Source organism: Hordeum vulgare, chromosome 2H (genome assembly GCF_904849725.1).
Source record: "Hordeum vulgare subsp. vulgare chromosome 2H, MorexV3_pseudomolecules_assembly, whole genome shotgun sequence".
Lineage (NCBI taxonomy): Eukaryota > Viridiplantae > Streptophyta > Magnoliopsida > Poales > Poaceae > Hordeum > Hordeum vulgare.
In genome coordinates this window covers 34826371-34849606 of record NC_058519.1, presented here as the reverse complement: position 1 = coordinate 34849606, position 23236 = coordinate 34826371, and the positions used below count along the sequence as shown (strand labels likewise).

At 48.1% G+C, this 23236-nt stretch overlaps 1 protein-coding gene across 2 annotated transcripts; it reads right to left on the bottom strand.

Annotated features, from left to right (window-relative positions):
• Positions 1–1770: 1770 nt before the first annotated feature.
• On the bottom strand, positions 1771–4343 carry LOC123429430 (probable pectinesterase 53). 2 transcript variants are annotated; one of them, XM_045113465.1, is made up of 5 exons: positions 3847–4331; positions 3471–3663; positions 3167–3373; positions 2391–2626; positions 1771–2288 (listed from the first exon to the last, which is right to left on the bottom strand). In XM_045113465.1, exons 1-5 carry the CDS (start codon positions 4230–4232, stop codon positions 2141–2143), a joined length of 1170 nt encoding a protein of 389 aa, XP_044969400.1. In that variant the 5' UTR covers positions 4233–4331; the 3' UTR covers positions 1771–2140. The 2 variants fall into 2 exon arrangements, with proteins under 2 accessions (XP_044969400.1, XP_044969401.1); XM_045113466.1 differs by lacking the exon at positions 2391–2626 and having other exon boundaries at positions 3847–4343.
• Between the last annotated feature and the right edge of the window lie 18893 nt (positions 4344–23236).

Here is a 23236-nt window from a genome sequence, read left to right as displayed (position 1 = left end):
CATGTACTGCTGTTGTCAATGTTGCTTCTTCTTCTTCTTCTTTGCAAACAGTCAGGGTTGTTTCTCTCCTGATTTTTTTTAAACAGAGGAAAAAGTTTTGTCCCATCGATTAATTAAGAAGAAGAGAACTGTCCAGTTAATTAACGAAAAATCAGGCAAAAACCGATACATATCGATCACATGCGGACTACTTGTTAAAAAAACTCAATCCGCAACAACCACAAACCCTTGCAGTTCGACGTCGCAAAGAAACCCTCAACGAAATCAAGGGTAAATACACTTGACGCCACCAAATCCACATATGCGAGCCAATCACAAATGGAAGAGACTGAGTATCCCCATTAAGTAGTTGTCGACACCTTAGCAATGATAGCACTCTTTTTGTTTATGCTCATGAGAGCCTTTTTCACCTTCTTGACTTTGCCCACACAAACCTCCTCCGCTAAGAGGCAGGCAATCGTCTTGGCAGACCCAGAAGAAGCTGCATCCAAGCTGGCAACCAAGTAGCCAAGCTTTTTCACGGACACCGCCTCGTCAATACGTGCCAACATAGCGTCGGGGTCAAAAGGGGGAGAGCGGATGGGCTTCAACGGCTCAGAGTTAGGTGTCAAAATATCTACCACATCAACCTCGACACCCGTAGACGTCACCTGGCCAACAACCTCAGGTGAGAGAGCAATAGTAGCAGCCAATCCTCCACGATCCACGAAGGTGAGTGTCAGACTCGGCTCCGACGACGACGATGGACTAAGATAATAGGGATTGACTAGGGAGCGGCGCCGCATATGTGTTCTCCCATGCGACGGCTGCTTAACAATAATCCTACACCTACGTAGGTCACTTACGTAAATTGGGTTACGTAGAGACGTGTCTTGCTTTAATCAACCTCTCCCTCCTGATTTTTAGGGTGGGCCCCGCTTCCCATTAATCAAAACTGGCCAAGTAATCCCTTACGTAACCTTTCGTAGATATTTTACGTAGATGTAGCAAAACTCGTTGCTTAAACAGCCGGCTGGGCCCGATTCCCTTTGATGTTTGAAATTCAAAAAGTTTTATCTACAAAACCGTTAATTTAATCGATGATTCGTTTTCATCATTGACTTTCTCGCGACGAGTTTTTCGAAACTAGATTTCATGTCGACATGTTTTGTCAACTATTTTTTTTGTTCATACTTGCCGTATTTTTTGATCCACTTGTCATATTATTAACCACTTACTTGTCTGAAAAAAATAACTTGATTGACACTTTTTAATGTTGTTTCGTACAAAGTCTTGTCCCAGTTTTTATTATGCATGATATAAAAAAGCATGTAATAGGTTGTGTTTCCAATTTAAATATGCTAACTTGTCGTATTTACAACAACTTTGTTAGAAAACTATTTTGTGTGCTTGTTACTTTAGCTATGTCGAGTTGTCATATTTACAAATGATGATCAAAAAAGATTTTTTGTGATCGTCGGTTTTAAATATGCTGAGTTATCATATTTTCGCGCGTAATCGCTTTTAAAAAATTGTTTGTGTATGCTAGTTTGATTATGTCGAGATGTCATATTTATATGCAATTTTCAAAAATACGGCAATTAAGTTATTTTTTATCAGATAAATAAGTACTTAGCAATATGACTAAGTAAGTGCAACAAACGTGGTAAGTACGAGTAAAAAAAATTGTCGAAACATGTCAACATAGGATCTAGTTTTAAAGATTTCATCGAAACAAAATCAATGATGAAAACGGATCATCGACCGAATTAATGGTTTAAGAGATAAAAGTTTTAAAATTCCCGTCATTTAGAGATGAATCATTGCATGCACGCATGCATGACAAAGAGAACACAATCGTTTGCGGAGCACGAGAGCTGTTAGTTAGATTTTCCCAACATAATATTCTACAAGCATTTGTTTAGTTATATGTTGTCTAAACAAATAATTAGACCTCGAAAATACGGGCGATTATGCCTGCCATGCGTTTCTAGCGAGGGGCCGATCGAGTACCATGCTGCACGGGACCTGTCTGAGTTGAAAAAACACACTCGCCGCCGCCCAAAACAAGACCGCAAAAAACCTGTATAAATTCACTCTGTCTTTCCACTTCCTCTTCTTTACATGACGCGTGCGCGTGTCACGGCGAACGCGGCCTCTGTCATATCCTGATCCACTCGGTGCCGTCGATGAAGCTGAGCGATATGAATGGCTTGGCCTCCTCGTCGGTGAGCTCCCGCGACCACGGCACCCTGCCGGAGTAGCTCGCGCCGGGGCCCGTGCACTTGTACTGCCCGTAGAACACCGTCCTGCACCATCATCCACCGTCAGAAACGGGAGAGGGGGTCAGGGGAGAGAGGACGGAGACGGCGGAAAAGAAAGAAGAAAGGAAAGAAGGATAAGGAGCGTACAGCTCGCGGCCGGGGTCGCCCCAGTTGTACCAGCCGCGCGGGACGATGATGTCGTCCATGTAGGTGTAGGCGAAGACGACGCGGGAGAAGGTGCCCCATGCCCGGCCCAGGTAGAGCGCCCCCGACCCCGTCACCCTGCAGCTCACGAACGAGAACCCCGTGTCCTCCAGCATGCTCTGCCGGTTCTGCGCCGTCAGCGCCCCGTAGTCCCGCGCGATCGCGTGCACGTGGCACCCCTGCACCCACACCACACCACACACACAGTCATGCACATACGTACGTACGTACGTATATTCCTCGTCACACGCACATGAGCGAGCATATCTGTGTTTTTTTACGTTGCTCGTGAATCTAGAAAAGCGGAACAGAAAACATGAGCATGTCTGATGGGCGCGAGACGAGACCGCAATATTTGACGTCTATCGGGCATGTGGGGGCGTAGGGCCGCCGGCCGGGGCGCCGGTCGCGGCGTCGGGGGCACAAGCGGACAGCAGCAAGAGGCCGTGTGCATGCATGATTCAGCCGCTGTGACGAGCCGGTCCAAGACGCCAAGATTGCGACTGCAACCGGCGACTGAACAAAATCCCGGCCTTGCGTGCCACAGGTGTTTGCCGGCTCTGTTTTTCTTGCTACATGATCGTACTACATGCTCTGTTGTTTTCTCTCTTGCCCTCTCTGTTCAGCGTGCGCAGTATTGCACCTCGCTCGCACATGGAATGGAAGGGCCGGCAATGGAGCGTCGGCGGAGGGAGGAAAGGGGGAGAGGCACCCCGTACCTCGTAGAGGGAGAGCGCGTCGCCGAAGATGAAGTCGATGGAGCCTTCGATGTAGCACTCCTTGTAGTAGTGGCGCCCCGACTGGTCGTAGAGCGTGTCCTGCGCGCCCAGGAACCGGCACCCCACGAAGGCCGCGTTGTCCGCCGACACCCGCAGCGCCACCGCCTGCTTCCCCGTCGCCCCCGCCTTCGGCACCGGCGCCGTGTTCTGCCAACGCCCGATTTATTAGGACACCTGCAGCGCGTATGGCGTACCGAGCTCCGAGCAGCAGCAGGGACGGCGGCGGTGGCGGAGAGCTACGTACCCTGAAGGTGATGTTCCTGGCAATGAAGTACTGCGCGTTCACGGCGAACGACGCCGAGCCGTACGTGCCCAGCGGCCGCCCCCTCGGCCCGGCGGGCGTGTCCGCGGTGTCGCCCCACTGCACGACTGTCTTGTCGGCGCCGGCGCCCTCGAGGGTGATGAACGCGCGCGTCGACGATATCGTCACCTTCTCCCTGCGACCAGGTTGCGGAGAGCCAGAATTCTAAGACACGGCGAAAATCTCAGCCAAAACGGCACAACAGTTGTGAAATTTTGTACGTACAAGTAAATTCGGAGCTCGGCTCCAATGGAGCAAAGTAAACAGGGCTTGACAGAGGCGTAAGGGAGGAGTGGAGGACAGGGGGCAATGCACGTACGTGTAGGTGCCGGCGTTGACCTTGATGACGACGCGGACGAGGTTGATGGTCGGGAGCGAGTCGACGGCGGCCTGGACGGACGTGAAGTCGCCGGCCGCGGGGTCCTTGTCGACGACGAGCGAGTAGGACGGGAACGCGCGGGCGACCGGCGCGTGGTGGAACGTGCTGTGCTTGAGGCCGCCCACGTACCGCACCCACCGCATGAACAGCCGCTCCAGCTCCTCCGCCCGCGTCGCGTTCTCCGGGAACGGCCGCCCCGCCGCCCTCCCCGGCCGCACGCCCCGCGTGTGCCCGTCCACGCCCGACACCACCGCGGCCACCGTGGCGACGCAGAGCAGGAGCCGGAGCAGGAGCCGGCCGGCGCGCGGCATGGGCATGGGCGGCATCGGTCGCACGCCGACGCCACGCACGGCCAGTGGCTGACAATGCCGGCGGGGTGGTGACCGGACGGATGATCGGGGAGCTGGAGCGGCGTGGCGAGGTTCGGTGCGTGGGGCAGGCGAGAAGGCATGTGGGGGGGATGGATTTAAGGGGCTCGAATGCTCGGTCGATCACGGGCGAGAAGAGAACACGAGGGGATTGTACGTGGAGTGGAGTGGACTGACGCGGCACCACTCGGGCCGGGTCACGGTTCACGAGCCGCCTAGTGAAACTTGGTACTGCGTTGGTTGCTTGCTGGCTTGTGGCGCGTGTTCGCCGCTCTGGGGCCGCTCTGGCTGCTTTGGGTACGTAAAGTACGCGATGCACGCTACGTACGGCTCTACGCGATGGACGTGCCTTCCCGTGCTCTTCCTTCCGGACTTCCCAGGCGATCGTGACTTCTGCGCGCGCAAGTGCTGTGCTTTGTTGAGGACCAGACATCCAGCTGACATGAACGCGGAACCTCTCAACACCTTCGCATAGATGTCTTTTGGCGGAGGCTAGGAATCATCCAACTGTGATTTCTCAAGGAAATCAGTCGGGTCATGAGCCGTCCGATCTGTGATGTGTGGCCGTCGGATGGGTCAACGATGCATTCCCTCCCGTCGTTCTCCAAAACGCAGCTATCGCATCCAGCCATTCATAGCAGCAGCAACGCAATCCTCGCTGCTAACGCAATCCTCATCGCCGCGCCGCACCGCTTGTTGGTTGTCGCTCGCGGCCACAACATCCCGCTGCACCACGTTCCTCCATCGCAGCTCGACGACACTGCGGCAATGGGGGTTGCAGTAAGGCGGCGTTGTCGCCGCATCGCTTTGCAGCACCGGCAGTGCTGCGACGAGATGGTTGCAGCGGCGGTGGTCTCCCGTCGTGTCGTCGTGCTCTCGTTGCTGCTTAGGGCCATTTGTTGTCGCTTCTGCAGGCGAGCTCGTCGACCCCCGCCGTTTTCAACAAAGGCGAGGACGCTGATGCTGAAAAATGCCAGGTGCTGCAAGGCTCGTACCGACGTGTTCTCGTTGATGCACAGGAGCGCGTGGTGCTGCACAGAAGAGGTCACCGTGTTGTAGCTGTTGCACGCGAAGTCATCAGTTCACGTTGTCATGCTTTCATTGCTGCAGACGAACGCCGCCGTGTTGTGCTGCTAGAGACAAAGTTGTCGTCGATGGCGGGGGCTGCCACCATGATGATGGATGCAACACGGAGGTTGCGACCATAGCGATGGATGAGGCAAGGTGGTTGTGCCTCGCTTTACTGGATGAATTCTCAAGGAAATCAGTCGGGTCATGAGCCCTTCGATCTGCGGTGCGTGGTGTAGAGACAGAGGAGTTGGCAATACAATAATTGATGTATTGATGGGTGCCAAGGGCACATATATATATAAGGTACAAGTGGACCTTTATTTCAACTATACAAGGTTAGGAGATGGGCGAGACTATACGCAATATACATGCAACATATGTCCCCCCCCCCCCCCCGCGCGCGCGCGCGCAGTCAAAGCGTCGTCGGAGACACAGGGACTGGACCGAAACTCCTCAAAGACAGCAGTCGGCAATCCCTTAGTCATCACGTCAGCAAACTGTTGCGACGTCGGCATGTGGAGAACTCAAACTCGGCCAAGGGCAACCTGCTCGCGAACGAAGTGAATATCGAGCTCGATATGCTTCGTTCGTGGATGATGCACCGGGTTGGCGAAGAGGTAGACCGCGCCGACGTTGTCACCGAAAACAAGAGTGGCTTTGGAAGTGTCAGAAAGCAACTCCTGTAGTAGCTGACGGATCCAAGAGCACTCCGCCACGACTTTAGCCACTGCCCTATACTCAGCCTCAACACTGGAGCGGGAGACCGTGGGCTGGCGCTTCGAAGACCAAGAGATCAACGAGGGCCCAAGGTAGACGCAGTAGCTGATGTGGAGCAGCGAGTGTGGGGGCAGCCAGCCCAGTCGACGTCGGAGTACGCGACGAGGTCAGTGGAGACGGCCGCTGTCATGTTCTCATGTTTCATTACTATTACAGGCTCCTGCAGAAAGAAAAGAAAGATTCCAGGACCATTGCCTGAAAGCTCTTTCCTGAAAGAAGCTAGAGATGCAGTGTCATCTCTAGGCAGCACCACAACAACAAGATTAGGCAACCTTGCAGCTAGAGTTGAAGTAATGAGGGAGGCCAAGCAGCAAGTGATGTCAGTTGTGCTTCCCTGGCAACGGCGCCAAGATTAGTCATGTAGACGGCACCAGGAATCCTTCTGCTGCGGCTACGCCTTAAGGGACTTTCGAGGCAAATATGCAAAGGATTTCCCCCGTGACCTTGGAGCCTTGCGTTGGTGTTCCCTCGAAGCGGAAAGGGTGATGTAGCACAACGGTGATAAATATTTCCCTCAGTTTGAGAACCAAGGTATCAATCCAGTGGAGGAGTATCACAAGATCCTGCACAAACACAAAAGCTTGCTCCCAACGCTATGAAGGGGTTGTCAATCCCTTATAGATTGTTTGCCAAGTGAGAACTGAAAGCAACAAAGTAACAAAGCAAAGTAAAAGCGGAGGTGTAAAGGATGGATGTGAATAGACCCGGGGGCCGTAGTGTTTACTAGTGGCTTCTCACATGAAAGCAAGTAGACGGTGGGTGAACAAATTACTGTCGAGCAATTGATAGAACCGCGCAAAGTCGTGATGATATCTATGACAATGATTATATCTATAGACATCACGTCCAAAACAAGTAGACCGATACTTTCTGCATCTACTACTATTACTCCACACGTCGACCGCTATCCAGCATGCATCTAGTGTATTAAGTCCAAAAGAACAGAGTAACGCCTTAAGCAAGATGAAATGATGTAGATGGACAATCTCATATCAACGATAGAGCCCATATTGTTATCCTTGATGGCAACTACTTAATGTGTGCCTTGCTGCCCCTACTGTCACTCGGAAAGGTCACCACATGGTAGAACCCAAAACCAAGCACTTCTCCCATTGCAAGAATCATAGATCTAGTTGGCCAAACAAAACCCAAGACTCGGAGAGACTTACAAGGATATCAAATCATGCATATAATAAATCAGCAAAGATTCAAATATATATCATAGATAATCTGATCACAAATCCACAATTCATCAGATCTCGACAAACACACCGCCACAGAAGATTACATCGGATAGATCTCCATGAAGATCATCGAAACTTTGTATTGAAGATACAAGAGAGAGAAGAAGTCATCTAGCTACTAACTACGGACCCGTAGGTCTGAAGTGAACTACTCACGAGTCATTGGAGGGGCGATGATGATGAAGAAGAAGCCCTCCAACTCTAAAGTTCCCTCCGGCAGGGTGCCGGGAAGGGTCTCCAGATGATATCTCGCGGAAACGGAAGCTTGCGGCGGCGGAAAAGTATTTTCGAGGCTCCCCTGATTTTTTGCTGTATTTTAGGGAATATATAGGCCAAGGATCTAGGTCATGGGGTGGCCAGGGAGGCCACAAGCCCTGACACCGCCGCCTTGTTGGGGAACGTCGCATGGGAAACAAAAATTTTCCTACGCGCACGAAGACCTATCATGGTGATGTCCATCTACGAGAGGGGATGTGTGATCTACGTACCCTTGTAGACCGTACAGCAGAAGCGTTAGTGAACGTGGTTGATGTAGTGGAACGTCCTCACGTCCCTCGATCCGCCCCGCGAACCGTCCCGCGATCTAGTGTCGAACGGACGGCACCTTCGCGTTCAGCATACGTACAGCTCGACGATGATCTCGGCCTTCTTGATCCAGCAAGAGAGACGGAGAGGTAGAAGAGTTCTCCGACAGCGTGACGGCGCTCCGGAGGTTGGTGATGATCTTGTCTCAGCAGGGCTCCGCCCGAGCTCCGCAGAAACGCGATCTAGAGGAAAAACCGTGGAGGTATGTGGTCGGGCTGCCGTGGAAAAGTCGTCTCAAATCAGCCCTAAAACCTCCGTATATATAGGTGGGAGAGGGGGAGCCTTGCCTTGGGGCTCAAGGATCCCCAAGGGGGTCGGCCGAGCCAAGGGGGGAAGGTCTCCCCCCCAAACCGAGTCCGACTTGGTTTGGTGGGTGGAGTCCTTCTTTCCTTTCCCACCTCCTCCTTTTTTTTCTTTTCTCTTTGATTTTCTTCCTATGGCGCATAGGGCCTTCTTGGGCTGTCCCACCAGCCCACTAAGGGCTGGTGTGCCACCCCCAAGGCCTATGGGCTTCCCCGGGGTGGGTTGCCCCCCCGGTGAACTCCCGGAACCCATTCGTCATTCCCGGTACATTCCCGGTAACTCCGAAAACCTTCCGGTAATCAAATGAGGTCATCCTATATATCAATCTTCGTTTCCGGACCATTCCGGAAACCCTCGTGACATCTGTGATCTCATCCGGGACTCCGAACAACATTCGGTAACCAACCATATAACTCAAATACGCATAAAACAACGTCGAACCTTAAGTGTGCACACCCTGCGGGTTCGAGAACTATGTAGACATGACCCGAGAGACTCCTCGGTCAATATCCAATAGCGGGACCTGGATGCCCATATTGGATCCTACATATTCTACGAAGATCTTATCATTTGAACCTCAGTGCCAAGGATTCATATAATCCCGTATGTCATTCCCTTTGTCCTTCGGTATGTTACTTGCCCGAGATTCGATCGTCAGTATCCGCATACCTATTTCAATCTCGTTTACCGGCAAGTCTCTTTACTCGTTCCATAATACAAGATCCCGCAACTTACACTAAGTTACATTGCTTGCAAGGTTTGTGTGTGATGTTGTATTACCGAGTGGGCCCCGAGATACCTCTCCGTCACACGGAGTGACAAATCCCAGTCTTGATCCATACTAACTCAACGAACACCTTCGGAGATACCTGTAGAGCATCTTTATAGTCACCTAGTTACGTTGCGAAGTTTGATACACACAAAGTATTCCTCCGGTGTTAGTGAGTTATATGATCTCATGGTCATAGGAACAAATACTTGACACACAGAAAAAACAGTAGCAACAAAATGACACGATCAACATGCTACGTCTATTAGTTTGGGTCTAGTCCATCACGTGATTCTCCTAATGACGTGATCCAGTTATCAAGCAACAACACCTTGTTCATAATCAGAAGACACTGACTATCTTTGATCAACTGGCTAGCCAACTAGAGGCTTGCTAGGGACAGTGTTTTTGTCTATGTATCCACACATGTAAATGAGTATTCATTCAATACAATTATAGCATGGATAATAAACGATTATCTTGATACAGGAATTATAATAATAACTATATTTATTATTGCCTCTAGGGCATAATTCCAACAGTCTCCCACTTGCACTAGAGTCAATAATCTAGCCCTCACATCATCATGCGAATTACATTGTAATAAATCTAACACCCATACAGTTCTGGTGTTGATCATGCTTTGCCCGTGGAAGAGGTTTAGTCAGCGGGTCTGCTACATTCAGATCCGTGTGCACTTTGCATATATTTACGTCCTCCCCTTCGACGTAGTCGTGGATGAGGTTGAAGCGTCGTTTGATATGTCTGGACTTCTTGTGAAACCGTGGTTCCTTTGCTAAGGCAATGGCACCCGTGTTGTCACAGAACAAGGTTATTGGATTCAGTGCGCTTGGCACCACTCCAAGATCCGTCATGAATTGCTTCATCCAGACACCCTCCTTAGCCACCTCCGAGGCAGCCATGTACTCCGCTTCACATGTAGAATCTGCTACGACGCTTTGCTTGGAACTGCACCAGCTTACCGCACCCCCATTAAGAATAAATACGTATCCGGTTTGCGACTTAGAGTCGTCCGGATCTGTGTCAAAGCTTGCATCGACGTAACCTTTTACGGCGAGCTCTTCGTCACCTCCATACACGAGAAACATCTCCTTGGTCCTTTTCAGGTACTTCAGGATATTCTTGACCGCCGTCCAGTGATCCACTCCTGGATTACTCTGGAACCTACCTGCCATACTTATGGCTAGGCTAACGTCCGGTCTAGTGCACAGCATTGCATACATGATAGAGCCTATGGCTGAAGCATAGGGGACGGTGCGCATATGCTCTCTATCCTCATCAGTTGCTGGGCGCTGAGTCTTACTCAATCTCGTACCTTGTAAAACTGGCAAGAACCCTTTCTTGGACTGTTCCATTTTGAACCTCTTCAAAACTTTATCAAGGTATGTGCTTTGTGAAAGTCCTATCAGGCGTTTTGATCTATCCTGTAGATCTTAATGCCTAGAATGTAAGCAGCTTCTCCTAGGTCCTTCATAGAGAAACTTTTATTCAAGTAATCCTTTATGCTCTCCAAAAACTCTACGTTGTTTCCAATCAGCAATATGTCATCCACATATAATATTAGAAACGCCACAGAGCTCCCACTCACTTTCTTGTAAATACAAGATTCTCCAACCACTTGTATAAACCCAAATGCTTTGATCACCTCATCAAAGCATTTGTTCCAACTCCGAGATGCTTGCACCAGTCCATAAATGGATCGCTGGAGCTTGCACACCTTGTTAGCATTCTTAGGATCGACAAAACCTTCGGGTTGCTAACATGATTCTGACGGACTTAAGCATTGCTACGGGTAAGAATGTCTCATCGTAGTCAACTCCTTGAACTTGTGAAAAACCCTTTGCCACAAGTCGAGCTTTATAAACGGTCACATTGCCGTCAGCGTCCGTCTTCCTCTTAAAGATCCATTTGTTCTGAATAGCCTTGCGGCCCTCAGGCAGTACCTCCAAAGTCCACACTTTGTTCTCATACATGGATCCTATCTCGGACTTCATGGCTTCTAGCCATTTGTTGGAATCTGGGCCCACCATTGCTTCTTCATAATTTGCAGGTTCATTGTTGTCCAACAACATGATTGATAAGACGGGATTACCGTACCACTCTGGAGCAGCACGTGGTCTCGTCGACCTGCGTGGTTCGACAGAAACTTGAACCGGAGTTTCATGATCATTATCATTAACTTCCTCCTCAACCGGCGTCGCAACGACAGAGGTTTCCCCTTGCCCTGCGCCACCATCCAGAGGGATGAGAGGTTCGACAACCTCGTCAAGTTCTATCTTCCTCCCACTCAATTCTCTCGAGAGAAACTCCTTCTCGAGAAAAGCTCCGTTTTTAGCAACAAACATTTTGCCCTCGGATTTGAGATAGAAGGTGTACCCAACTGTCTCTTTTGGGTAACCTATGAAGACGCACTTTTCCGCTTTGGGTTCCAGCTTTTCAGGCTGAAGCTTTTTGACATAAGCATCACATCCCCAAACTTTAAGAAACGACAACTTTGGCCTTTTGCCATACCACAGTTCGTATGGTGTCGTCTCAACGGATTTTGATGGTGCCCTATTTAAAGTGAATGCAGCTGTTTCTAATGCATAACCCTAAAACGATAACGACAAATCGGTAAGAGACATCATAGATCGCACCATCTCTAATAAAGTACGATTACGACGTTCGAACACACCATTACGCTGTGGTGTTCCAGGCGGTGTCAACTGTGAAACAATTCCACATTGTCTTAAGTGAGCACCAAACTCGAAACTCAGATATTCACCCCCACGATCAGACCGTAGGAACTTGATCTTCTTGTTACGATGATTTTCAACTTCACTCTGAATTTGCTTGAACTTTTCAAATGTTTCAGACTTGTGCTTCATTAAGTAGACATAACCATATCTACTCAAATCGTTAGTGATGGTGAGAAAATAACGATATCCGCCGCGTGCCTCTACGCTCATCGGACCACACACATCGGTATGTATGATTTCCAACAAGTCACTTGCACGCTTCATTGTTCCGGAGAACGGAGTTTTAGTCATCTTGCCCATGAGGCATGGTTCGCACGTGTCAAGTGAATCAAAGTCAAGTGACTCCAAAAGTCCATCGGCATGGAGTTTCTTCATGCGCTTTACACCAGTATGACCTAAGCGGCAGTGCCACAAAAATATGGCGCTATCATTGTTAACTCTAACTCTTTTGGTCTCAATGTTATGTATGTGTGTATCGCTATCAAGATTCAATATGAACAATCCTCTCACATTGGGTGCATGACCATAAAAGATGTTACTCATAGAAATAGAACAACCATTATTCTCTGACTTAAAAGAGTAACCGTCTCGCAATAAACAAGATCCAGATATAATGTTCATGCTTAACGCAGGCACTAAATAACAATGATTCAAGTTCATAACTAATCCTGATGGTAATTGAAGTGAAACTGTGCCGACAGCGATTGCATCAACCTTGGAACCATTTCCTATGCGCATCGTCACTTCATCTTTCGCCAGCCTTCGTCTATTCCGCAGTTCCTGTTTCGAGTTGCAAATATGAGCAACAGAACCGGTATCGAATACCCAGGCACTACTACGAGAGCCGGTTAAGTACACATCAATAACATGTATATCAAATATACCTGATTTTTCTTTGGCCGCCTTCTTATTTGCCAGATACTTGGGGCAATTGCGCTTCGAGTGACCCATACCCTTGCAATAGTAACACTCTGTTTCAGGCTTAGGTCCAGCTTTGGGTTTCTTCGTCGGATTGGCAACAGGCTTGCTGCTCTTCTTTGAATTACCCTTCTTACCTTTGTCGTTTCTCTTGAAACTAGTGGTCTTATTCACCATCAACACTTGATGCTCTTTACGGAGTTCAGACTCTGCGACTTTCAGCATCGCAAACAACTCGCAGGGAGACTTGTTCATCCCTTGCATGTTGTAGTTCAACACAAAGCCTTTATAGCTTGGCGGCACTGATTGAAGGATTCTGTCAGTGATAGCCTCTTGCGGGAGTTCAATCCCCAGCTCAGCTAGACGGTTTGAGTACCCAGACATTTTGAGCACATGTTCACTGACAGACAAGTTCTCCTCCATCTTGCAAGCATAGAATTTATCGGAGGTCTCATACCTCTCGATCCGGGCGTTCTTCTGAAAGATAAACTTCAACTCCTGGAACATCTCAAATGCTCCATGACGCTCAAAGCGACGTTGAAGTCCCGGTTCTAAGCCATACAAGACTGCACATTGAACTACTGAGTAGTCCTCCTTACGTGCTAACCAAGCGTTCTTAACATCCTGATCAGCCGTAGCGGGTGGTTCATCTCCTAGCGCAGCATTAAGGACATAATCCTTCTTCCCAGCTTGTAAGATTAGCTTAAGATTACGAGCCGAGTCTACAAAGTTGCTTCCATCATCTTTCAACTTAGCTTTCTCTAGGAACGTATTAAAATTCAGGGTGACTGTCGCGTGAGACATGATCTACAACACAAATATATTCAAAGTGGACTTAGACTATGTTCAAGCTAATTAGAGTTTAACTTAATCAAATTATTCGCTAAACTCCCACTCAAAAAGTACATCTCTCTAGTCATTTGAGTGGTTCATGATCCACTTACACTAGCTCAAGTCCGATCATCACGTGAGTTGAGCATAGTTTCAGTGGTAAGCATCCCTATGCTAATCATATCATCTATATGATTCATGATCGACCTTTCGGTCTCATGTGTTCCGAGGCCATGTCTGCACATGCTAGGCTCGTCAAGCTTAACCCGAGTGTTCCGCGTGCGCAACTGTTTTGCACCCGTTGTATGTGAACGTTGAGTCTATCACACCCGATCATCACGTGGTGTCTCGAAACGACGAACTGTAGCAACGGTGCACAGTCGGGGAGAACACAATTTCGTCTTGAAATTTTAGTGAGAGATCACCTCATAATGCTACCGTCGTTCTAACCAAAATAAGGTGCATAAAAGGATTAACATCACATGCAATTCGCAAGTGACATGATATGGCCATCATCATGTGCTCCTTGATCTCCATCACCAAAGCACCGGCACGATCTTCTTGTCACCGGCGCCACACCATGATCTCCATCAACGTGTCGCCATCGGGGTTGTCGTGCTACTCATGCTATTACTACTAAAGCAACATCCTAGCAAAATAGTAAACACATCTGCAAGCACAAACGTTAGTATAAAGACAACCCTATGGCTCCTGCCGGTTGCCGTACCATCGACGTGCAAGTCGATATTATCTATTACAACATGATCATCTCATACATCCAATATATCACATCACATCGTTGGCCATATCACATCACAAGCATACCCTGCAAAAACAAGTTAGACGTCCTCTAATTTTGTTGTTGCATGTTTTACGTGGTGACCATGGGTATCTAGTAGGATCGCATCTTACTTACGCAAACACCACAACGGAGATATATGAGTTGCTATTTAACCTCATCCAAGGACCTCCTCGGTCAAATCCGATTCAACTAAAGTTGGAGAAACTGACACTTGCTAGTCATCTTTGAGCAACGGGGTTACTCGTAGCGATGACACCAGTCTCTCGTAAGCGTACGAGTAATGTCGGTCCAAGCCGCTTCAATCCAACAATACCGTGGAATCAAGAAAAGACTAAGGAGGGCAGCAAAACGCACATCACCGCCCACAAAAAACTTTTGTGTTCTACTCGAGAAGACATCTACGCATGAACCTAGCTCATGATGCCACTGTTGGGGAATGTCGCATGGGAAACAAAAATTTTCCTATGCGCACGAAGACCTATCATGGTGATGTCCATCTACGAGAGGGGATGTGTGATCTACGTACCCTTGTAGACCGTACAGCAGAAGCGTTAGGGCGTGTTTGGTTGCCTGGGTGCATCCAGGATGCATTGCATGAAGGAGCTTGGGTGGTCCTGGCCTGGTTGACCTGATGCAAAATAAAAATGAGATGTGTGTTTGGTTGGGTGCATGATACGAGCTGGGTTCAACTCAGATTTTGTTTGGTATATTGCATCTTGGGTTGTATGAGAGATGCAACATACAACAGATATTGTTTGGTGGGTTGTATGATGTCGAACAGATATAAAATAATTACAAGATATTTTTGGTAATATCTTTGATGATTGAAATAATGAAAGAATATGATTGAAGTAATTTAAAAAAATGGTAGCATCTTGTTTGTTTGTACGGTATAGAAGCAGCTTATGATACAATCAATATCCAATACACATAAATCAATATCCAATACACATAAATCAATATCCAATACATCTTAAAAGTTCACATATTATAGGGCCACACATCCATATTAATCCAGTACATCGCATAAGCATCACATAAGATTCAAGTTACATTCCATACATCACATATATATAGGGGCATTGTTTTTTTGACCAAATGGAATAAAATATGGTCAACTAGTTAATCAGCAAAGATTTGCTCACACTCCACCCTTGGGCACATCATCCTTGAGCTTGGAAAGGTGGTGAATGACCCAACGAGTGCGGCGAGTCTCCATCATCTACACGAATGAGTGGCTCCTAGCCCTGTTGGCACTCTCATTGAGATAATCCAAGATAATCAATAGATCATCCTCACTAAAACCAGGGAGCTCCATCACAGCATCATAAAGTTCAGGATGTGCCTCTGTAGTGGACTTGATAGCATTAGCAACTTCACGGACTGCTTCAGACATGTTGGTCATGACCAAAACTTCTTCTTCGCTCATGAGGCTAGCCCTCTTCCTTTTACCAGTGGAATGAGCAACAACAGCTTCCCCATGAGCAGCAGCAGTAGCACTCGAGTCAGGTTCATTACCATCAACAACAAATTCAAAACCAGAACCTTCAATGTTGACATCCGATGGGGAGGTTCCCACCATTGAAGCAACCCCAAGAGCCTCATTAGATGCCATTGCATACCTCCCTGTAGCAATACCAGTCCCAAAGATAGCAAGCATTTGAACATAGTTCTCTAAAGGCACATTGAGGTACTCAACATCTTTGGGATGGTCCTATATGTAGTGTGGTTATGGGAAGGTTATATACTGACAAATAGGAAGCATGTGAAAGGAAATAATTATAGGTCAGTTCAAAGTACAAACCTTGATATGGCCCAGATAGTGCTCTTCCTCCAGTGATATGACACAGTTAGTATCATCCCAAAGTGACCCACTAATGTCTCGGAGCTTACTAATCTTCACCCACCTAGCACGCCACTTGCGGAGGTGGTTGTAGACTTGGGTCCCGGTTATTGCAAGACCAAAGTGGTCACTACAATTCTTAGCCACCTGGTTTAAGTGCACCTCCTTAAAGCCTTTGTCAGTCTTCACTCCACTAGCAATGAGCTCTACAAATTGACGTAACATGAAACCAGACATTGGAGATGTCCAACGCAATGGGTGATTCCCACCACCATGCCCACCATCAGCCATCACTCCTATGTACAAAGCAAACAAAGGAATCTGATTACGTAAGAGTATATAAAGTATTTAAAATGGAGCTGAAATAGTGACATAAAAGATTTAAAATGGAGCTGAAATAGTGACATAAAAGAATTAAAATGGAGCTGAAATAGTGACATAAAAGAATTAAAATGGTGCCACCTTTCCTAGCTATGTCTCTCTCAAGCATAACATAACGGACTGGAGCACGATAATTTCTAATTCTAGCCCTTGTAGTTATAGTGGCCATATATGCACACAAAACAGCAACCAAACCAGCAGCTTGCACTATCAGCATATCTCGAGTCTTGCTGTTGTCATCCATCTATATAAATGTAGCACAGATTTAATACTGATAAATTAACACTGATAATATTTACATCAAAACAAAATAGAATATGTGCAAAAAATTTAAACAGGGGTAACCAGGGAGCAGCCTCAGAAGCAGCTCCCATGGCCACGACGGCCATGGCCAGGACCTCCCCTCCCTCGCGTTTCTGGCGGCAGCGTACTTATCAGATCCGAGAGGGATTGAGGGAGGAGGAGAACCAACCTGTGGGGGAGGAGAGTGGGTCGCCGGGGCGGGGGAGGAGAGCGGCTCGCCGGGGCGGGGGAGGACAGCGGCTCGCCGGGGCGGGGGCGGGGACGGGAGCGGCGCGTCGGGGTGGGGGCGGGGACGGGAGCGGCGCGAGGACGAGCGCGGCGCGTCGGGGCGGGGGCGGGGACGGGAGCGGCTCGCCGGGGCGGGGGCAGGGACGGGAGCGCGGCGCGGCGCGAGGACGAGAGCGGCGCTACGGACGAGAGCGAGGCGTCGGGAGGGAATCCTATCCTCCAGGCGAGAGCGAGGCGTCGGGCGGGTCGCTGCACGCGCGGGTGCAGGCTCGCGGAAACGGCCCGAACTTGCGTTTCCCCGCAGCCTGGCCCGGAGGCGTTTTTTGCATCTGTCGGGCCAGGTCCAACTACACATACAACATGCCAAACAATCTAATATTTGCATGGTGGGTGCGAGCCAGATGCAATACAGGCAACCAAACATGCCCTTAGTGAACGCGGTTGATGTAGTGGAACGTCCTCACGTCCCTCGATCCGCCCCGCGAACCGTCCCGCGATCAGTCCCACGATCTAGTGCCGAACGGACGGCACCTCCGCGTTCAGCACACGTACAACTCGACGATGATCTCGGCCTTCTTGATCCAACAAGAGAGACGGAGAGGTAGAAGAGTTCTCCGGCAGCGTGACGGCGCTCTGGAGGTTGGTGATGATCTTGTCTCAGCAGGGCTCCGCCCGAGCTCCGCAGAAACGCGATCTAGAGGAAAAACCGTGGAGGTATGTGGTCGGGCTGCCGTGGAAAAGTCGTCTCAAATCAGCCCTAAAACCTCCGTATATATAGGTGGGAGAGGGGGAGCCTTGCCTTGGGGCTCAAGGAGCCCCAAGGGGGTCGGCCGAGCCAAGGGGGGAAGGTCTCCCCCCCGGCCCAAACCGAGTCCTACTTGGTTTGGTGGGTGGAGTCCTTCTTTCCTTTCCCACCTCCTCCTTTTTTTTCTCTTTGATTTTCTTCCTATGGCGCATAGGGCCTTCTTGGGCTGTCCCACCAGCCCACTAAGGGCTGGTGTGCCACCCCCAAGGCCTATGGGCTTCCCCGGGGTGGGTTCCCCCCCCCCCCCCGATGAACTCCCGGAACCCATTCGTCATTCCCGGTACATTCCCGGTAACTCCGAAAACCTTCCGGTAATCAAATGAGGTCATCCTATATATCAATCTTCGTTTCCGGACCATTCCGGAAACCCTCGTGACGTCCATGATCTCATCCGGGACTCTGAACAACATTCGGTAACCAACCATATAACTCAAATACGCATAAAACAACGTCGAACCTTAAGTGTGCAGACCCTGCGGGTTCGAGAACTATGTAGACATGACCCGAGAGACTCCTCGGTCAATATCCAATAGCGGGACCTGGATGCCCATACTGGATCCTACATATTCTACGAAGATCTTATCGTTTGAACCTCAGTGCCAAGGATTCATATAATCCCGTATGTCATTCCCTTTGTCCTTCGGTATGTTACTTGCCCGAGATTCGATCGTCAGTATCCGCATACCTATTTCAATCTCGTTTACCGGCAAGTCTCTTTACTCGTTCCGTAATACAAGATCCCGCAACTTACACTAAGTTACATTGCTTGCAAGGCTTGTGTGTGATGTTGTATTACCGAGTGGGCCCCGAGATACCTCTCCGTCACACGGAGTGACAAATCCCAGTCTTGATCCATACTAACTCAACTAACACCTTCGGAGATACCTGTAGAGCATCTTTATAGTCACCCAGTTACGTTGCGACGTTTGATACACACAAAGTATTCCTCCGGTGTTAGTGAGTTATATGATCTCATGGTCATAGGAACAAATACTTGACACGCAGAAAAAACAGTAGCAACAAAATGACACGATCAACATGCTACGTCTATTAGTTTGGGTCTAGTCCATCACGTGATTCTCCTCATGACGTGATCCAGTTATCAAGCAACAATACCTTATTCATAATCAGAAGACACTGACTATCTTTGATCAACTGGCTAGCCAACTAGAGGCTTGCTAGGGACAGTGTTTTGTCTATGTATCCACACATGTAAATGAGTCTTCATTCAATACAATTATAGCATGGATAATAAACGATTATCTTGATACAGGAATTATAATAATAACTATATTTATTATTGCCTCTAGGGCATAATTCCAACACGCCTCCCCGTGGTGGCGGAGTGGGAGCTTGTGGGCTCCCTGGAGCCCACCTGGCTTGGCCCATAGGCCCCCTGATCTTCTTCCTTCGGAAAAAAAATCATTTCGGGGATTTTATTTCGTTTGGACTCCGTTCCAAAATGAGATCTGAAAAGAGCCAAAAACACAGAAAAAACAGGAACAGTCACTTGGCACTAAATTAATAAGTTAGTCCCAAAAAAGATATAAAAGATACATAAAACATCCAAAGATGACAAGATAACAGCGTGAGACCATAAAAAATTATAGATACGTTTGAGACGTAACAACAAGCCAATGAAATATTGCATGAAGAGAGATGTGGTGAAATCCTAGCACAAAGGGAAGTTGTTGCTTTGCAAAAAGCTGTTGAATCCCTTGCCAAGAAACAAGCTGAAAAGGCCAAAAAATCTCAAGAAAAAGAAGCTTTGAAAGCAGAGGCAAGAAAAAAGAGAGAGCAAGAACTTGAGGCCAAGAAGCTTGAAACAACAGCTAAAAAAGAAGCACTACTAGAGGCAAGGAAGAGGGCTGCAAAAGACAAGAAAGCAGCAACAAAAGCAAAGAAAATTGCTGCCCTACAGAAGAAAGCAACAACTGCATCAAAAAGCAAAAGAAAGTTAACATGTTTGATTAATTCAGGTCCTGAATGACCATTTAATGTAATGCATGAAGTATTTTGCAATTTTTAGATGTTAAGACTTGTTAAACCGTGAACCTTTTTGTAGTGTATGTTTTTGAACTACTTATGTTTGTTCTGAAAGAGCTATTAATGGTCAATTTCTGTTATATTTCTTCTGAAGGAGCTATCAATGGTCAGTTTCTTTTTCTGCTATGAATGTTTCGAAATAACATTACTTTGCACCAACAAAAATGTCTCCATAAGTACTTAATTATTACCAGCACAAGTCTCCTTCTTATATAATTTAGCACTAACAGAAGCCAACACTTACATCATCCAGGACTCACGTCCTAACTCGAACTAACACTAACATAAAGAGAACTGCAAATAACAGTACAACATCTATCTTCATTACAACAATCAAGCCTACAACATCTCCTCGAAGTGATTTCAGCAACATTGTCATCTTCAGCATATCTTGAGGTTCTATTTGTGCCTAGTTCTTCTTTGTCTTCATCTCTACTACTTTACTATCCACAGATTCACAATTCAGATGTCGATGCAGCTTTAGATAATCAACATAACTATATTCCGAGTGCCAAAAGTTGCAAGGGTTCTTCCCTACCTATTTGACAAAATCAAGAACAAATCTGAAAATGAAATGAAAATGGAAGCAGAGTTAACAACAACATGCAATCAACTACTAACCTTATGATTCATACACTTATACAAGATCCATCCAGGATGGTTTTTAGTAGTGGACTCAAACCGCCTAATCTTTCTATCTTGCAATCAGTGCACTGGATCAACAGAAGCGAACTAGCAGCAGTTGATTTCTCTGCAGCGGCCCCCGATGAGCTACCCACGTCGGACATGGAGCAGAGGATCAGAGGGGAATCAGATGCGCACGAGGGGAGCAGTATGATGGAACAGAGGATTCAAGCGATTTCGGCGGCGGACGAGAGGAACGAGAGGGGGGTCGGCGGCAGACGAGAGGAAGGAGAGGGGTATCGGTGGCGAACGAGAGGAACGAGAGGGGAATCGGCTGACAAGTAACCCTCCACGTGTCATGTCCACCATCGTGAGTCAAAGCATATTTTGGTCAAATTCGTCCACGTGGACGTGGTATGATCCGACATGGTATGAGTTACCGTTGACCCGGTTTAGCGAGCCCGGTTACCCTAAATTGCGTTTTCATTAATACAACGACCAAAGTGAACCCTATAGACAAGTTGAGTTACTATAGATGTAATTTTCTCCTCCTACGTTACCTACTCTTCAAACAAGATAATTTTTAAACAATTCCAATATATAGCTTATTGTTTGCGACGAAGAAGAAGCATTGCCATTAAACACTGTGTCCTCGAATTTACCATACGAGTAATACCTGGCTTTTAATACTTGTGTACATAGGCTACCAGGTTTAGAGATTAATCTCCAAGCTTATCGAACTAATAATGCTTGGTTAAAGAGACAAAAGTCTCGGGAGATAGCCCACCTTTGTTCTTCGGTTGCTGAAGCTCATCCCAAGCACACCAATGCACTTTCTTTCTACCATCAACAGAACCAAGTAGAAGCCTCTCACCATTCTAGTGATTTCGTCATATACCAAGATTGGCAACTTAAACACTCTCATAATGTATGTTGGTAGTGCTTGAGCAATAGACCTGATTAGTGTTTCCCAGCTTCGGTTGTGCGAGATAACCATCACCATATCTGTCACTTTGACGGTAGAATCAAGGAACTCCCGTGCTTTGGCGTCAACCTATACGTAAGGTAGGGTTTTATTTTCATGTGATGCGACTTCAATAGCAGTATGTGCGTCTTCCAATGAGTAAGTTGCACTCGAGCACCCCCCATCTTGATGATGATGTTTGCATCAATGCCTAGGAATTCAAAGCGTTGTTCCTTGGCGGTTAGGGTCAGGCGACGAGGTTGCCGCGTCGAAATGATGGTGTTAGAGCTTGTTACTCTCCTCGGCGAGGCCATCCCAGGCGGAGCCGAGGAGATGGCGGCTTGGTATCCTTCTATAGCCATCAATATGGTAAAGTTTGTGTCCCCGGGCATGGACGAGGCGCGGTAGGTGGCTATTGTGTTGCGACGCATTTGTCCATTAGCTTTATCTTCATCATCACTATGGTTGTCATGCTCTTGCGATGTCGATGATGTCCTTTCAACAACAAGATCCTCTTGGTTAGTGTGTAAGACCTATTGGACCGAAGTTTCGATAACTTCTTGGTTGTTGGAAACAAAGTATAGCCACTTCTAGCACTGGGAGCAGAGGCGGCGACACATGATCGACTTGTTGGGGTGGGGTGGGGAACGTGGAGCTTTTTAAGGCGTTCAATGTTTTGTTTGTTTTCTTATTTTACGAGTGTGTTGCTGCATTCCGTCGGTTATAATTTAAACTTTTGTAATCTTTTCACACAGAAAGAAAACATCAGACGACACTCCTAAAAGTGTGTTTGGATTATAATCGAAATGAACATTGCCATTTATTTTTTTGCTACAATCAAAACATTGGCTTTTCTTTGGAGTAAGACCAACTTTTTTCTTTATTTTTTCTACCAAGTATTGATCGATCCATTGGAACCTCAACCATTATTTTAGCTACCAAATTTTTTCTCTCATACCAAACATCCTGGTGGAGCACTACGCGGCATGGACTGAGATTTTGGTGGAGCACCATCTCAACCCCCGCTAAGGCCTCGTTTGGTTAAGGGGGATTGGAAAGGTTTTGAGAGGGAGGGATTTCAGGGGATTGGGTGAATCCCTTTGTTTCACCCAATCCTCTCAAATCCCCGGGGTTTTGCTTCCACTAGTCCCCCGAGGAGGGTTTTGAAACACATGGATAGGAAGGGATTGAAGGGGACGGAGGGGATTGGACTAAGCAAACCCCTCCTATCAAATGGGCGCGCGAGGATATGTGGGGTTTCTGAGCCCCCGGGGATTTTCCTCTCAAATCCTCCCCAATCCCGCTTAACCAAAACGAGGCCTAAAGGAAAACATCTCAGTCATCTGTGGTCTGTGGACGCTGAAGCTCTGCTCGTCTTCGTGCCGGCCACCGCGCGCGGCCCGTGACGTCGCGGTTCCCGAAGCGGCCGATGGACCGCGCGCACTCCCTGGCACGTCTCGACAGACCAGACCTGCATGCTGCCGCCATTACGAACGACGGCCAAGAACGACCGCTTTGCATGCCATTCGGAGCAAGAGGACAACGGTGGTCACCCACCGGCCGCGCGGACGGCGCAGTCGCCGCCGTGTCGACCATGCATGCATGCACAGCTAGCACCAGCAGCGGCGCGCGTCGTCGTCGAGGATGCGCCGCCGTACGTGGGCAGTTGATCGTCGGCCGTTCTTGCTTCACCAGACGCGCCGCGTGCG

Bases quoted from the DNA above. Each gene is read 5' to 3' on its own strand.
- LOC123429430 (XM_045113465.1), bottom strand. From the start codon at position 4,232: ATGCCGCCCATGCCCATGCCGCGCGCCGGCCGGCTCCTGCTCCGGCTC. The intron at 3,664-3,846 runs GTACGTGCATTG...ACCTGGTCGCAG, and splicing joins GTCAACGCCGGCACCTACAC to GGAGAAGGTGACGATATCGT. The intron at 3,374-3,470 runs GTACGTAGCTCT...GGGCGTTGGCAG, and splicing joins CCAGGAACATCACCTTCAGG to AACACGGCGCCGGTGCCGAA.